At 37.2% G+C, this 16,522-nt stretch overlaps 1 protein-coding gene across 1 annotated transcript in view; it reads left to right on the forward strand.

Moving 5' to 3' along the window:
- The window catches only part of ENPP1 (ectonucleotide pyrophosphatase/phosphodiesterase 1), a 69,897-nt gene that overhangs the window by 41,870 nt on the left and 11,505 nt on the right, over positions 1 to 16,522 (forward strand). The window contains exons 7-18 of the mRNA XM_032843454.1: positions 811 to 890; positions 2,141 to 2,260; positions 3,320 to 3,429; positions 4,868 to 4,933; positions 5,460 to 5,532; positions 7,892 to 8,000; positions 8,966 to 9,097; positions 10,902 to 10,933; positions 12,065 to 12,192; positions 13,368 to 13,437; positions 14,136 to 14,223; positions 15,357 to 15,526. Coding sequence (XP_032699345.1) covers positions 811 to 890; positions 2,141 to 2,260; positions 3,320 to 3,429; positions 4,868 to 4,933; positions 5,460 to 5,532; positions 7,892 to 8,000; positions 8,966 to 9,097; positions 10,902 to 10,933; positions 12,065 to 12,192; positions 13,368 to 13,437; positions 14,136 to 14,223; positions 15,357 to 15,526 — 1,178 coding nt within the window. The remainder of the gene's footprint in view (positions 1 to 810; positions 891 to 2,140; positions 2,261 to 3,319; positions 3,430 to 4,867; positions 4,934 to 5,459; positions 5,533 to 7,891; positions 8,001 to 8,965; positions 9,098 to 10,901; positions 10,934 to 12,064; positions 12,193 to 13,367; positions 13,438 to 14,135; positions 14,224 to 15,356; positions 15,527 to 16,522) is intronic.

The following is a 16,522-nucleotide window of genomic DNA, read 5'->3' on the forward strand; positions in this document are numbered from 1 at the left end:
TGTGGGTACTATATGTGAAGTTTTAAAAGAAACCAGCACACAGTCAGCCTAAGCCCTAGCTTTGGATACTTAGGGGACATACCTTGTAATTCTGCACTTCTTGGAAGGCATTGAGATAGATAGACACTTGCTAATTTGAGGAACATTTTTAGCAGTGACTTATTGAAATGCTAGAATCATTAGTTTTTGTGGTTTTTTTTTTTTTCACAGTAGTAGAGGCAGGAGAAAAGGAGCATGACACCGTGAGCATAACACCAAGGCTAAATCCAGAGCAGTCCAGCTTCTGTGCTTTCTCCAGCATGAAGCAAGAAGATGCCTTTTGTCTTTAGAGCTGTGTTGAGTTTGTCCAGACATAGCTGGTTCTGGATTTTCACACGGGGACACTGTCCCCCTCAGCGGCTGCTTCAGCCTTGTTTTAATTTTGCAGATTTTGGCATCAGCGCAGGTTTTTTTTTTTTTAACTACCTCTTATAACTTAGGTATATGACCACTAAGTAATATCAGACAGAGATATAGTAGGTGTCATTATTGTACATGCTCCTTCTGGAACTTAATGTTATTGATAAGTATGGGATAATTCTTTCATTGGCTTAATTATTTTGTTCAATATTTTTTGAGAAAAATTAACTCTTAACATTGCATTTGATTCTACAATGTTGATTTATAATTAACTCTAAATTTGTATATGGTTAAAAATCCCTCCTGGGTTATTTTTTTAAAGCTGTTTAGACTTATTTGTAGGAAAGCTAGATGAAGTAAACACATTGTCAGTTGCATTTAATAACAATCTTTAATTTGTTTCCCTTATAGAAAACTGTGGAACATACGCCAAAAACATGAGACCAGTATATCCAACAAAAACTTTTCCCAATCACTACAGCATTGTCACGGTAAGCTCCAAGTTTCAACTTTTGTATGTTCCAGAAGAGAGATGTAAATGTTGCATTTTTTGAGCCAATAATTAGACATCAGATCACTTGTTTTCCAATATGTGGTTAAGCGAGGAAACCTAGTCTTTGCCACTAATTATCTGTAATTTGGGGAAGGTCACTTTACCTTCTGGTCTCAGTTTTTCCGTCTTGAAAAGAAGTGACTAAAGACTCTTCTTGGTTTCCTTTCAGATTAAGATTCTCCAATTTTTGTGTCTTGTTTCTTCTTACAGTTTTGTAGCTTACTCTATTTGTACAAATTTGTCCTACATTTATGGGTTCTCAACTTGTCTTTCCGATCACCTTGATGTATAAGTTTAAGCAATCCAGTTTGCCTGACTCTCGATAGATTTGCAGCCCTGTTTTTGTTTCAAAGTTTCCCAGTTTAATTGGAGTCCAGAAAAATAGTCAAATTCATTAGGCATTATGGTTGAAGCCCGGAAATTAATTCTTTAGCCTGTATTAATACAAGTCTATGCTTAGACTCAACTAAAAGTTTGTTCTACAGAAATGCTTTACTCAGCAATGCAAAAGGAAAATAGGACACTTTTTTTAAAAAATTGGAGAGGCTGTAGGGGTGCTGGATGGCTCAGTTGGTTAAGCATTTGACTCTTGATTTTGGCCCAGGTCGTGATCTCAGGGTTATGAAATCTGGGCCACGTTGGGCTGGGCTCAGCGTGGAGTCCGCCTGCCCCTTTCCCTCTGCTCCTCCCCCGCCACTTGCATACTGTCTTTCTCAAATAAATAAATACATAAAAATAAAATCTTTAAAAAAAATTGGGGAGGCTGCCTATTTATATAGCTCCTCATCCATACCATTCTTAACTTAATTTCTCCTGTTACATAATTTAAAATGCAAATACTATATTATAAAATCTTGAGTGGTTGGTTGTGTTTTGACAGTCACGTTGTTTTGTTCTTCTCTCCTTAAACTACGTTAAGTTTCTTGCAGCTTCAGTTACCTGTTTTCTCTTCAGTGCTTTCGTTCTTGAACTTTATTTCATGCTAAAAAACTGACAACTTGAGGGTGGTGGGGTTATGGACATTGGGGAAGTATGTGCTATGGTGAGTGCTGTGAAGTGTGTAAACCTGGTGATTCACAGACCTGTACCCCTGGGGCTAATAATACATTATATGTTAAGAAAAAATAAAAAATGAAAAAAAAAAAAAACCCTCACAAGCTGCATAAAACCTGTTTTTCTATTTTTTAGGGACTTTATCCAGAATCCCATGGCATAATTGACAATAAAATATATGATCCCAAAATTAACGCTTTCTTTGCACTTAAAAGTAAGGAGAAATTTAATCCTGTGTGGTACAAAGGAGAACCAGTGAGTTGTTTGTTTGTTTTAGCTACTAAAATAGTTTGTTTTTTAAATTATTCTCATCTCTTTCAATCAGAGTAAAATAACAGATTCCCTGGAGATTTAATAACCTATGTCATGGATCCTGTCTGTGGCCATCCTTTTGTACATGAAGGAGAATGCTGATAATCCTAAATCTTGTATCATTGTGTAGTGGGGGTAGTTTTATTTCATAGCCGGGTTGGGGAAATTCTGAACATTTTTTCTTTTCTGCTTAATTCTACCTTCTTGTACCAGTAGTTTGTAGCCGTAGTCTGGGGGCCATATTTTGAGCCATACAAAACTGTTACTGAAGGTGGTAAACTCTGACTTCATTTGTATATGCTGAGAAGATTCTTTCCGGCCATGATTTATATGTGTTCTTTGTATTTTTTAAAAAACTGCCACAAAAATTCTGTGGAGTCTTTTTGGATAGTCTCAATCAATATTCCTCTTAGAAGGAAAAAAAAGCATGATGATTAATTTGCAGGGTATAAATTCATATTTTAGTGCTGATATTTGAAACTATGTGACTTTGGGCAAATTATTCTTTTAGTGGCTTAGTTTTCTTATATTTATACTGTAGATGATACGGTTAACTACCTCAGGGGGTTATTGTGAGGATTAACCAAATTAATAATTGGGATGCTTCTGGGGATACTATTTAGAATTGTAATTGGCAGGAAGTGCTTAATATGTGTTAGTCACATAATAAAAATGTCAACAAATTAAACACATGTGTGTTTGGGAATATTTTTTTCTTTCAAGGGGAGCCTGTTAAAATCAAAGGCTAGGGCTCTGAAAGTTGCAAAGGTTTCCAGCTGATGGCGTCTGTATTTTCTAGGTTAAATGCTCTCTATTTCATTTCATGTTGCTGCTGTCCAGTGTCCTATTGATTATTCTGTAGTCTCACTGCTGAAGCTCCTTCACTTCAGAAATCCCGTAGCACTTAGGGGGAATGCACTGATGTCCCATGAACACATACTTACTTGCCTAACAGATGCACGGTTGTATAGTTTTCTGACTTGCGTTCACTGTCTTCCCCAGATTTGGCTCACCACGAAATATCAAGGCCTGAAAAGTGGCACCTTTTTTTGGCCAGGATCAGATGTGGAAATTAATGGAATTCTCCCAGACATCTATAAAATGTATAATGGGTATGTATACACGCACTTTTTTCAGAACAGCTCATTTGTTCTAAATCTCAGCTTCTCCTTTTTATCAAGTGCCAAGTTCCAGCATTTCTGTGATGTGTTGGCTGAAACATGAGAACAGTCAGAATGAGAACTCTATCTCAGTTACCTTTTAGATGGAGGGTATGTAAGTTTTGGATAGATGGATGGACAACAACACTAGGCTGAGTTTCTAGAGGTTTTCTAAGAAGTGCTGGTACATGTTGGAGTTTGCATTCAGATCCTTGGGCAGGAATAAAATAGGAAGTTGTGGTGACTGTGGCTTTTTAAGAGTCATGAGCAAGTGAGCTGTCCAAGAGGTATGCTTTATAGAATGTATCGACACACAGGTTATTCACCTGGTAGCAATTGCTCTTCTCAGATACAGGAATAACATCCTCGAGTAGATACAAGAAGCAAATATTTATTTATTTATTTGTTTGGTTTTTTCCTTAAAAATTTACTTATTTGAGAGAGAATGTGTGAGCCCGGGGAGGTGCAGAGGGAAAGGGAGAGAGAGAATCTCAAGCATACTTCTCACCCAGTGAGGAGCCAAACACGGGACTTGGTCTCATGTCCCTGAGATCATGGCTGAGCCAAAATCGAGAGTCATACGCTTAACAGACTGCACCCCCCCAGGTGCCCCTACAGCCTCCCCAATTCATTCATGTCTGTCTGTCTTTCTTTCTTTCTTTCTTTCTTTCAAGATTTTATTTATTTATTTGACAGACAGAGATCACAAGTAGGCAGAGAGGCAGGCAGAGAGAGGGTGGGGGGAGTAGTCTCCCTGTTGAGCAGAGAGCCCGATGCGGGGCTCAATCCCAGGACCCTGAGATCATGACCCCAGCTGAAGGCAGTGGCTTAACCCACTGAGCCACCCAGGCACACCCCCCCCATTCTTTTTTTAAAGATTTTATTTATTTATTTGACAGAGAGAGACACAGCAAGAGAGGGAACACAAGTAGGGGGAGTGGGAGAGGAAGAAGCAGGCTTCCTGCTGAGCAGGGAGCCCAATTCGGGGCTTGATCCCAGGACCCTGGGATCATGACCAGAGCTGAAGGCAGATGCTTAATGACTGAGCCACCCAGGTGCCCCCAGCCTCCCCAATTTAAAAAAAAAAAAATGTTCTATTTTCCTTTTGCATTGCTGAGTGAAGCATTTCTGTAGAACAGACTTTGTTTTAGTTGTGTCTGAGCATAGCTTATATTAAGACGGGCTAACGAATTAATTTGTGTAATTATGTGTAAAGCTTAACCTTTGTTCCTTTATTGAGTTTTCAAATAAAACTTCTGCATTGCTTCAAACACAGTTAACGCATGGGATTGTTTTAGTCTTTCAGTGCTATTTTGCATAAGAAAATCACTGATATTTTAAACTCAACAATTGTCACAAATTGTTTCATTTTGCTTGTTCTTAATTTTAGCTCAATACCTTTTGAAGAAAGGATTTTAACTATTCTTAAGTGGTTGCAGCTTCCTAAAGATGAAAGGTATGTAGAGGCCTAATTTCTATGGGAAATACTCCTTTGTTTTATAGAAATTACACAATATTTTAAAATGAGCTGCAAGAAGACTTTGCCCTTGTCTCTGGCATTTTGTATCCAAATGAACTCTTTTTATGGAGCATTTTGAAGAACTCCAAACCTGTAAATATTTCTCAGCAAGTTTAGAAATGTTATCCCAGTGTTGTAGACTTTTTATTTTTTTATCATTTATTTATTTTTTTTAAAAAGATTTTTTAAATTTATTTGACAGAGAGAGAGAGAGATCACAAGTAGACAGAGAGACAGGCAGGGTGGGGGGGGGTGGGAAGCAGGCTCCCTGCAGAGCAGAGAGCCCGGTTCGGAACTCGAGCCCAGGACCCTGAGATCATGACCTGAGCTGAAGGCAGAGGCTTAACCCACTGAGCCACCCAGGCGCCCTGTTGTAGACTCACTATCAATTGTTAAGTTATTTTTTCCATTCTGTTTTACAATGTGTTTATAAAATATTACATTTTGATGCTGTTTGATTTAGACCACACTTTTACACTCTGTATTTAGAAGAACCAGATTCTTCAGGTCATTCATATGGACCGGTCAGCAGTGAAGTAAGTATCGTTTTATCAGTGATTGCTTCTAACTAAACCTTGCTTTGAAGCAGGTTTCTAGACCAGTCTCTAAGATTCCATGATTCTGGAATGAGTAGTAAACACAATTTTACTAAACCAGAGGATGACCTTTCATAAAAATAATGGTAGGGAGAATTTGTCTCATCTGTACTTTCGACAGTGCTAACTCAAACTGAGGGTAAATTCCATATTCTCAATTTCAAAGCCTTTATCCACTCCATTTCTCCCTACATCAACCTAAAAAGTAAGGGGTCTTTGGAAATGTTATAAGTGGGAAAAACTCTAATTTTCTATTTATTATAAGAGAATTAGATGCCAGAAGAAGCCTCCCGTGACCTCTCTACCCTAGGAGGTATATCTCTAAATCTCTGAGCTCATGTTCACAACAGAGCCTGGACATCAAAAAATAGGAAGTTTTGTCAAAACTATAGAGAATTTGAAATTACTGTGATTTTATTGAGCAGTTACTAGGAAGCTAGAGATGGGGAAACAGCTCATGGACTAAGGTTGTCAGTGTATTTGACCTGACACTCTTTAAGGAGCTTAGCTCACTCCTGGCTATGTTGTAATCAGTATAGTGCTTTAAAAGATCAAATACTGCTTTCAGTGTTTGTGTGGCCATTCGATTTTTGTATCTTGGAGTAGAGGAAGCATTAGAACAGAAAATGATTTGAGCTTCTTTCTTTGTATCTGTAAGCTGACTTTCCTTATGATGTATATTTTATCTGTGACCTGAGATCTGAAAAGAAACAAGTAAGGATCTGTGAGTATTGTTAGTCACGAGGAAAGGAGAATCAGGGTAGCCAGTCCCTAATCTCAGACTCTGTTATCTTTTTCCCCATGTGACTCTAGGAGATGAAAGACTAGGAATAGCTAGAATTTCATCCCCAAGCTGGGTCGTTTGTGAGCCTCAAGGACTCTTTAGTTCAGAGTCTAGAGCAGAGCCTATCTTCATGTGTCTGTTGCGAGCTCTGGTTTTGAGAGTGCTACTTGCTCTAAATTCTTGCTTCAACAACAGCAGGAGGGGAGAACATAGGCTTATTTTTCTCACTTGAGTTTAAAACACCTGCTTAATCCATCTTCTCCTGGTTTCCCTTTTCCCTGGGTTTACTCCAAATTTGCCCCCTTAGAGCATAGGTTCTTTTGGGGGCCATCTTGTCAGCTAAAAGAGCGTGAAGAGAGAGGGAAGTTGACCCTCAACCTAGGTCTGTATTTACTCTCTAGATCTTTCCATCAAAATCCATCTGTAGTAGCTCCAATGTAGTTAGTAATTCTATGTGCCCTTGCTTTGCTTCTGTCCTTCAACTAAGCACAAATGGTCCTTAGACGTGGGGTAAGGAAGACGCATGGCGGACAGCACAACCATATTATTATCGGTGAAGGGGAAAAGCTTCTTGTCAGCGTTATGTCGGTTTGACAATTGGCCAGATGCTAGTGTAATTTTTATTCATTCACTAAGGGAACTTAGTGTCCTGTCCAGGTCAGTTTGGCTACAAATAAGTCTAAGGATCATTTTGTAGTTGTCTGATTATCAGATCATATGAATTGTAACGTCAGTGCTGCCTTTTCTAATTTCACTGAAGATTTGCCAAAGTACTACTTTTCTGATTCATCTGCATTCAAGATTGAGCCCATTGCTTTTTATATTATAGTTACCAACGTGTAACCTCTGTTAAATTCTAATAGCACATTGGAACCCCCTTTATTTTAATACTTAAAAATTCCAATTTGAATTACTTAGGTAGCTTTAAGCAAATGAAAGACCGCATTGAGGGAGCTTGTTTCATATTACAGTGAAATTAATTGACCATAGAGACAAGACAGATTTGATGCACAACAGAAAACACATGTAGAACTGCCAAGAATTTTCCTCAGGTGGTTTTGCAAGGAGAGCAGAAAAGCAAGTTAAGCAAGTTGCTAAAACCATTTGCTCTTCTGTGTCCTTGCGATACAACATATTCAAAATACATATAGTTTGTAAGGAAATAATGAGTTGTATTCCTAGTTGTAATTTTAAAAACCAAATACAATATAAGAACTGTAAAAAGCATTTCATGAATAATTTTAACATTTTTGACAGGTTAGACAATCAGATCCCCTTGGTGTCATTCCCAATATTTATAACTGAGCATGTGTGGGATTTGCCCCCCCTCCACACTTTTTTTTGGCCCTTCTTCTGTTAATGGGCATTGCCTTACCTGCGTGGCTTAGCCTAATGTAAATCAGTTCATCGTAATAGTTGCATCCACTGAACCTTCCCTGTATTAACAGAGATAGCTTTATGTAGAAATACCCATTAGTATGGAATCCGTCACAAGAAATCGCTTCCCTTTCATAGGTCATCCGAGCATTGCAGAGGGTTGACAACATGGTTGGCATGCTGATGGATGGTCTGAAAGAGCTGAACTTGCATCGATGCCTGAACCTTATCCTTATTTCAGATCACGGTAATCTGACTTTGCATCATTTACCCTTCAGGTTAAATGGTGCTCCCAAAAAAGTTTCCTTGATTAGTTATTGTGACCTTATTTCTTCTGATTGTTATAGTTAATTTTTTTTTGTAGTTTTTTGTGGAAAGTTTTTAGGAAAAAATTACATTAGACATAAAGTACAGGTAAAACACAGAATTCACAGAAACCTAAGAGCCTATCAATAACAGTGCACCCATCTCCTGATTTGGGGAAGGTTTACACCAGGAATTTTAGATAGCTAAAAAAAAAAGTAATATTAAATTTTGGTAAATCTAGTCTAATAGTTCTAGATTTAGCTTGAACACATTATTATGTGCTTTTCTTATTTTCTCTAGCATGAAAAATCTGATTTTAGAAGGAGTATAAATTCTAGCACTATGTTAATTTCATTTTTTCTTACTATGACCTTTAGAACATGTTTGTATAACAGCCTTGGGAGTACAGAAGCAATGAGTGCATAAGAAAATAGAAAACAGTTTTCTTTTTGTTTTTTTCTTGTTGTTATTGTTTGCTTCAGAAAAATTCCTGAAAGCTATTTCTAGAAATGATTGTAAGAAGTTCTGTTCCAAAGAAGCTACAGTTCTGGAATGAGACTGAGAATTTTATGCTACCATTCATATTCTAGGTGATCTGGGGGAAATGAGTAGGCATTTCTCTTCAGTTTGAAACTGTGATATTCTTCCTCATAAAAAGATACTATAACGCATAAATAAGAAATGTTAAACTAATTGTGGATGAAGGAAGGGAAAAAGTTTTTTTTTTGGGGGGGGGTGAAGTGGTATATATGGCTGAAATTCTGTGACTTACCTGTTAGATGTTTAACTAATGTGAGCACTCAGCACATAGTTAGTGAATTAAATTCTGGAAGTGAAAGAAATTCTCTTCTACATGTAAAATTCCTTATTAAAGTTCCAACATGTTTGAGAATTTTTTTCTCCCAGGCATGGAACAAGGCAGTTGCAAGAAATATGTGTATCTGAATAAATATTTGGGAGATGTTAAAGATATTAAAATTGTATATGGACCTGCAGCTCGATTGAGACCCTCTGATGTTCCAGATAAGTACTTTTCATGTAAGTATCTTTGGTTGCTAACATTGAATATGATTACATTCAGAATTCATACCTCTAAATTATTCTATCTCTACACTAAAGTGCAATGGTTAAACTTAATTTCCTTTTCATGATTAATTCTCCAGTGCAGATCTTTTGCACCCAGAAAGATTTTATAAAGGCACTGGGTGTGAAGACACAGGTCTAACCACTTATCTTTGCTATTCATTGCTAAGCATATTATTTGATGAGCTTAGTACAATTTTATGTTATAGTGTGTGTTTTACTTGTGTTAGGTTTGAGATTACTTGTACTAAAAAAAAAAAATCTGAAAAGTTTGGCTACATGTATTCAAGTTTAATTAATGACATTCCATTAAAATAGCTTAGAGTTGTTGGAATAATATTCTATTATGAGGAGGAATGTTGGCACTTCTGTAGTTCTTAAAATTCTATAAACAACTGGTTTCTGTCCTCAGAAATGACTTTCCTTGACCATTCCAAAACACAGTAAGAATGTGTTTTGTAAACAGAAAAGAAGAAATTTCACATTCTCTCTTGACTACATGTGGAACCCCAACTGCCAGGAAATTTTCTAAAAATATTAATTCTTTTGCAAGTGAGGTCCATTTCCTAACTGTTTCCACCTCTGTTACTGCCTACTTTCTGATTGCTGTCTTTGGTAACTCTTAGATACCACCAGCAAGTCTTATTTATCTTTCTGTTACAGTTAACTTTGAAACAGAAAGAGAAAAAAGCTTGTGTGACATTTATTGGAACTGGTTGGGTGCGGGCACTGCATGCTGTATGTTTCTGTAGAACTATTGAATATTCACAGGGAGAAATAGAGTTTACTGCAGGAAAGTGTTCATGCAGATATTAAACAGTAGGTTAACATAGTGACACTCAGCGTAGACTCTGTACATGCCTGGCAAGTTTTAATTAGTATTTTGTTTTAATTTATAAAAGTAGTATACGGTTGTTACAAAGCCTGTTATAAGAACTATACAGGTGGGGTCAGTGCCCAGAATGATTTAGGATGGGATGGCTAAGCTTTGATGACACCCTTACCTCATTAGGCCTCTATCTTCCAAATTAAAGCAAAAACTATATCTGTATTTATTTACCAATATACAGACATAAGATGTATATACAATACATGTTCTTTTATCTGAATAATTTTCTCAAACTTATGTAAAGTACAGCCAGAAGAATCTTTGGAAAGCTACACACTTACTGATTTGTAGTCCAGAGTACACTACATTTGTGGTCTTGCTATGCAAATTCGGTTTCAAAACTAGTCTGTTTGCCCTCTCTTCTAAGGTCCCCCATGTCCTTTTTATTTGAAAATTCTGGAATTATCAAATATCAAAATATGTAAAGTAAAAAGTAGAAGTTTCCCTAAACCTCTGTTATTCACAACTCATTTCCTCTTTCTAGAGATAAACATTGCTAGGCTTGGAATAGGTCTTCCTAGATATCTGGCATGCTTTTGTAAGATGTGTTTGTTTTTTAATTTTTATACCAGGCCATCATACTAGATCTAGATGCATGGACAGATAGGTGGATGGTCAGATGGATGGATAGATAGATACTCTGTAACTTGCCTTTTCATTTAACAGTCTGACACAATTTCACAGGCATGGAGTGGTTCCTAACAATCTCTCTCATTCTTGCCAATAACTAATACGTAATGATTTCAATAAGCTGTTTGAAACTTGTTTCGGTATTGAAGAATAGAGTTTGAATCTGACTTCGGCATTTTTGTTTTATTTTTAATTGTAGCATACCATCAACAATTAATTCTTATCTTTGCTCCCCTTCAGTTGATTATGAAGACCTTGCCAGAAATCTTTCTGTGAGTATCTTTATGTTTTCACGATCTAGTTATTGTTAGTTTTGTTTAAGATATATTTAGAAAAGAGGTTCAGTATCTGTTCTTGGGATTTTAGCATTAGAATTTTTGAGTATGTAGGCCAGAATTTAGATGCACTGTTTTTTTTTTTAAAATATTTTATTTATTTATTTGACAGAGAGAGAGATCACAAGTAGGCAGAGAGAGAAGGGGAAGCAGGCTCCCCGCTGAGCAGAGAGCCGGATGTGGGGCTCGATCCCAGAACACTGAGATCATGACCTGAGCCGAAGGCAGCGGCTTAATCCACTGAGCCACCCAAGTGCCCCTGCGCTATTGTTTTTAAAGATCTTTAAGGACATGTCCCAGCAAGCTGGCATTGAAAGTTTTTAATGGGAAGGCTGGTGGCTCAGAGGGTTAAATGTGTGCTTTCAGCTCAGGTCATGATCTCAGAGTCCTGGGATTGAGCCCGTGTCAGCCTCCCTGCTCACCAGGGAATCTGTTCCTTCCTTTCCCTTTGCCCCTTCCCCCCTCATTCTCTCCCACTTTCTCAAATAAATAAATAAATCTTCCAAAAAAAGTTTTTAAGAATTCATTTACTGTCATGGTTTAATTTTTATGAAGGTAAAGAAATAATTGGAAAAAAACAGAAGGAAAAAAATTTATAGCTACATCACCATAGGTACCGTTAGCATTATTAAATATTTCCTACCAGTCTTTTTTATGCCCACTTAATAAGTTTTGTCTTGGTGATGAATTATCTATAGTGCATTTTTTTTTACTTGATATGTTTTAACTGTTAAAGAAAATTCTTAACATTTTAGTTATAAGTGTTTGAAAAGAATATTATCAGCGGTAAATCATATAAAATTGAGTGACATACTCTAAGAGTTTTAGGGTTTTTATGCATCAGATCTAATTTCCTATAAAAAATGTGAGTATTGAATTGTTGGTAATGGTCAGCTGGTACATTGTATAAGTAGTAAGAACACAATTATTTTTGCATCTGTGACTTATTACGCAGGCTGATAAAATTTTTATCAGAAAAAATTCATATAGAATTAAACAATTTCAAGAGAAGTTTACGTGTAAGAAAATATGGAAATAAGAGTTTTTCTTTACTGTCTATAATTTCAGTGCCGGGAACCAAACCAGCACTTCAAACCTTACCTGAAACATTTCTTACCGAAGCGTTTGCACTTTGCCAAAAATGACAGGATTGAGCCCTTGACATTCTATTTGGACCCTAAGTGGCAACTTGCATTGTAAGTTCTGATGGCTTCCAGGTAAATGTAGCCTTGATATGTTAGTAATTCAGTGTACCCATTGGACCCTTTCCGACAATGTTGTTATATGAAAACTGTACAAATGCGATTCTCTCCGCTCTATCCCAGGGTTTCTCAACCTTGGCCTGTTGACCTTTTGGGTCAGATAATTCTCTGTTGTGGGGAGCTGTCCTGTGCATTGTAGGATGTTTGAGAGCAATCCCTGGCTTCTACCAATTAGATGAAAAAGCACCCTTCTCACAGTTGTGCCAACCAAAATGGCTCCAGACTTTGACCGAAGTTCCCTAGGGGGAGGGCCATCCACCCCCAGCTAGGAACCGCTGCTCTGCTCACATCCATATTGATTATTTCTTATGTCTACATTTGCATTACCATTTAAGCATTGTATCTCTTCTGCACATGACAGCTATCCTAATAATACCTTTAAATCCAGCGAACAATTGGTAAAAGCTCTTTATAATAACGAGCAATTATTTTCTTCTTAAGAGTTGTTTTTTCACCTCGGTTTTTTGGTGTGTTGGAAAATTATTTAGATGGTTAATATTGTTAATATCTCAAAACATGGTAATTAACTCTTTTGATGGTTGCCAGGAAGCCATGCTGTAAAACAAAACCTAAGCAGTGAACAACATCTCACTGTCTCTCTCCTTTCACTAGAGAGCCGTGCTTTTAGTGTTCAAAAGTAGGTCATTGGTGGGCATCTGTGTGGAGATGATGAAGAAGAGGATTGTCCTTACCTCATATTAATAATATACTAATATTTCACAGACATTTCCTGTATTCCAAAGATATCTTTAGACTAAGCCATTTATTTTGTACAAACAACCCAACATGATGAAATTGAAACCAGGAGAAGATAACTAACTTGCCAAAGTCACAGCTGGTAAATAGCATAGTCAGGGTTCAGAACTAGTTCTGTGTCAACGCTAGTGATTTTTCCCTTCTATGCCACACTGCTTATGCAGTTGATTTATCTACAAAATAAAAGATAAGGGTGACCCCTTAATGCTTCCCAAGCCCAGTGGTTTTGTTTACCTTTTTTTTGGTTTAACCAAATAGTAACTTATTGCTTATGAACAGAAATAACGTCATGATTATAAATCTGACACTGTGAATAGACTTTGCATCATTAATTCATATTATATCAAAATTAGGGCTCCTTCAGAAAAGGAACATTGTGGAAATGGATTCCATGGTTCTGACAATTTATTTTCAAATATGCAAGTAAGTAAACTTGTTATACTTAAAAAAATAATGATTTATAGCTGAAGAAAACTATATAAAGTTATACACTTAGAAACGTGGAATGTGATTGTATGTGTTGAATGAGAATTAATGTAGCTTATAATTTTATAGAACTTTTACTTTGGGCATTACATTAAAATTTTACATTCATGTTTCATGAACATGTGACTTTTACCTCAAACTAAATTTCTAATAGTTATTTTGTATATACTTGTGCTCCATTAAGAATATCGCCACATTGTAAATGAAAAGTAGTGATTTAATAGGAGAAAAGGTATTATATTTTTGTTCTAAATGAAGATAATGTCTTACAGTTACCTATAAATTTTAAAATTTCAGAATATACTCATAACAGTGATTTAATTTGATGCCTGTAGCACTGGGTGAAATGGGCAGAGTGACTTTTTTATCACATTTCACAGATGAACAATGATTTCATCATCCATTCCATTCTGATTGTCAAGTCAAAGCTGAGAGAAGTATCCCACATGTCCTTAGATTAGATGTGCAACATGGGTTCAGTCAGTATCCCACCAAGTCCATGGACACGGTAGTTTTCCCATTATGTTAACCATTTTATGTATGTACAGCATGGTTAATATAAAATACTTTTTTGTCACCAGCTGCATACACAGGGGAAATGAATTGACACACTGTTACTTTTCTGGCCCATCTAGGCCCTCTTTATTGGCTACGGACCTGGATTTAAGCACCACTTTGAAGTTGATTCCTTTGAAAATATCGAAGTCTATAATTTAATGTGTGGTAAGTGGGAACAGGCTTCCTTCATTTCTTCTGAAAACAGAGCTGGAATGGGATAATCAAAAGTAGGTCAATGGTGGGCATCTGTGTGGAGAGGATAATGAGGGGAGCCAGATCTCCTTCTTCCTGACCCAGAGTCATTGAAAAAAAAATATGGGGATTGTGCCATCTGATGACTTACATTTCTTCCACGAAGCTATACACAGGTAAAGTGGGGCACTCAGGGAGGGCCATATGTCATCCATGCCTACCAGTTTGCCAGGCCATGGGCTTCATTATATGGCAGTCGAAACAGGTCTCGGGTGGAAGCATGGGGAAGAGTTTGGAGTCTGTGAAGGGGACCCAAACCAGGCGGAACATCTGGTAGCAGTAATACTTGCATGGATGACAATTTCAGGATTGTAGAAATTGAGGAGTTTCCATTAGATATATTCCTTGTTTACCCAGTACTTTCTTCATTAGTACTTTTATGGTTGGATATTGAGTTTTAAATATGACTTCCTTTTCCTGACAATGGTACTGGGAGTTTGCAAACCTTAAATATGTCCTCAGTGTAATTCTTTTAGTGGGAGCCTATATGCTTAAATGAATTCATATGTCCTAAAGCACTTAAAACAGTGCCTGGCATATCCTAAGCGCTTTCCTATAGAAGTGTTTGCTGTGGTTATTGCTAAGAGCATGAGTCAGACTCAGACAAAGCTGGTTTTGAATCCTGGGTCTTACTCTGTTAGTAGCTTTGAGACCTTAGGCACAACACTGTAATTACTCATCTACCAAATATCGGCAATAACTTATTAAATTGTTATGAGGATTAAGTAAGAAAAATACGTTAGCACAGTGACTGGCATATAATAAGCATGCATGGCGGTTACTATAGCCATACACACTAAAATTCACAAGTTTCCATAGAGAAGTACAGTGTACATATCAGTAATCCCATTAAAATCCCATTATTAAGAATAGCATAGTCATAAATGCTCTAAAATTCAAGAGCATTTCATAGTTTCATTTTAGGTGGAAAGTAAAGAACTCTTGCATAGATAGGGTTTAAAAAAAATAAAAATCACGGGCTAAGTCTTCTATTTATTTGTTTTTGAACCTCTAAGTAACCATTTACCTTTCTTGGAATCATGCAGATTTACTGAATCTGACACCTGCTCCTAATAATGGAACTCATGGGAGTCTTAACCACCTTCTAAAGAATCCCATTTACACCCCAGAGAATCCCAGAGAAGTTCACCCTGTGGTGCAGTGCCCCTTCGCAAGAAGCCCCAGACGTAACCTTGACTGCTCATGCCATCCCTCAGTAAGTACTGACCAAAGCGTAGCCCAGTTGGATCTTATGGTGCCCTCTGCATAGCTTATGCCATAGAAACACTTAGTGATCAAATTGAAATCTGTGAGTAGGCATAAATATCTATGTATGTTTAATTCTGATGGAACACATGCTGCCCTCTTATTGTTTATTTTTCCTCTTCCTAGTTTTTGCGTTTTCACCTCCGTTTTTATCCCTTGGTGCTATGACTTGACTTGGATGCAGGTTGGGAGAAATCTAGCCAAGTCCTGGAGCATCCTCAATCGTGGAGTCTGTGCTGTTATCCTAGCAGTGAGGGCTTGATTATCAACCAATCATAGCTTTCCTTCTCTAAAATATCTCTCAATTAATTTTAAATTTAGAGGGAAAATCACGTATTTGGGGGGTATGAAATGGATATATGGCACTCTTTCTTTTTTATTCCTGTCTTAACATATAGTTATAAGAAGATGAAAATATGTGACAAGTGAACAAAACTGATAGTGTCCCTAGGGGCACCTGAGTGGCTTCGTGGGTTAAGCCTCTGCCTTCAGCTCAGGTCATGATCTCAGGGTCATGGGATTGAGTCCCACATCAGGCTCTCTGCTCAGCAGGGTGCCTGCTTCCCTTCTCTCTGCGTGTTTCTCTGCCTACTTGTGATCTCTTTCTCTTTCTTGCTTTCAAATAATAAATAAAATCTTTAAAAAAAAAAAACCTGATAGTGTCCCTAAAGGTAGAGATTTGGGGAACGGTTGGGATATGCTTTCCATTTTGTTCTAGGCTGGTAGAAAGACTCTCAGAGCAGTGATAAAGATGATAAAGGAGCGACTCTTGTTTTTCATTCATAGTGCTTGTGCTTGGGTAGCAGTTCTGTCTTGTTGCAGTTGTCATCTGAACTTTTATCCTCTTCGTCAAAAAAATAAGTTTGACTTGTACAAGATGGCTTTATCTTCGTCCCATAATGGGATAATTATGCTGCAGAAGTTGTTTGTTACAAGATTGAAACAT

The sequence above is a fragment of the Lontra canadensis genome, unplaced genomic scaffold, assembly GCF_010015895.1.
Source record: "Lontra canadensis isolate GAN:19392208 unplaced genomic scaffold, GSC_riverotter_1.0 scaffold141, whole genome shotgun sequence".
Classification (NCBI taxonomy): Eukaryota; Metazoa; Chordata; class Mammalia; order Carnivora; family Mustelidae; genus Lontra; species Lontra canadensis.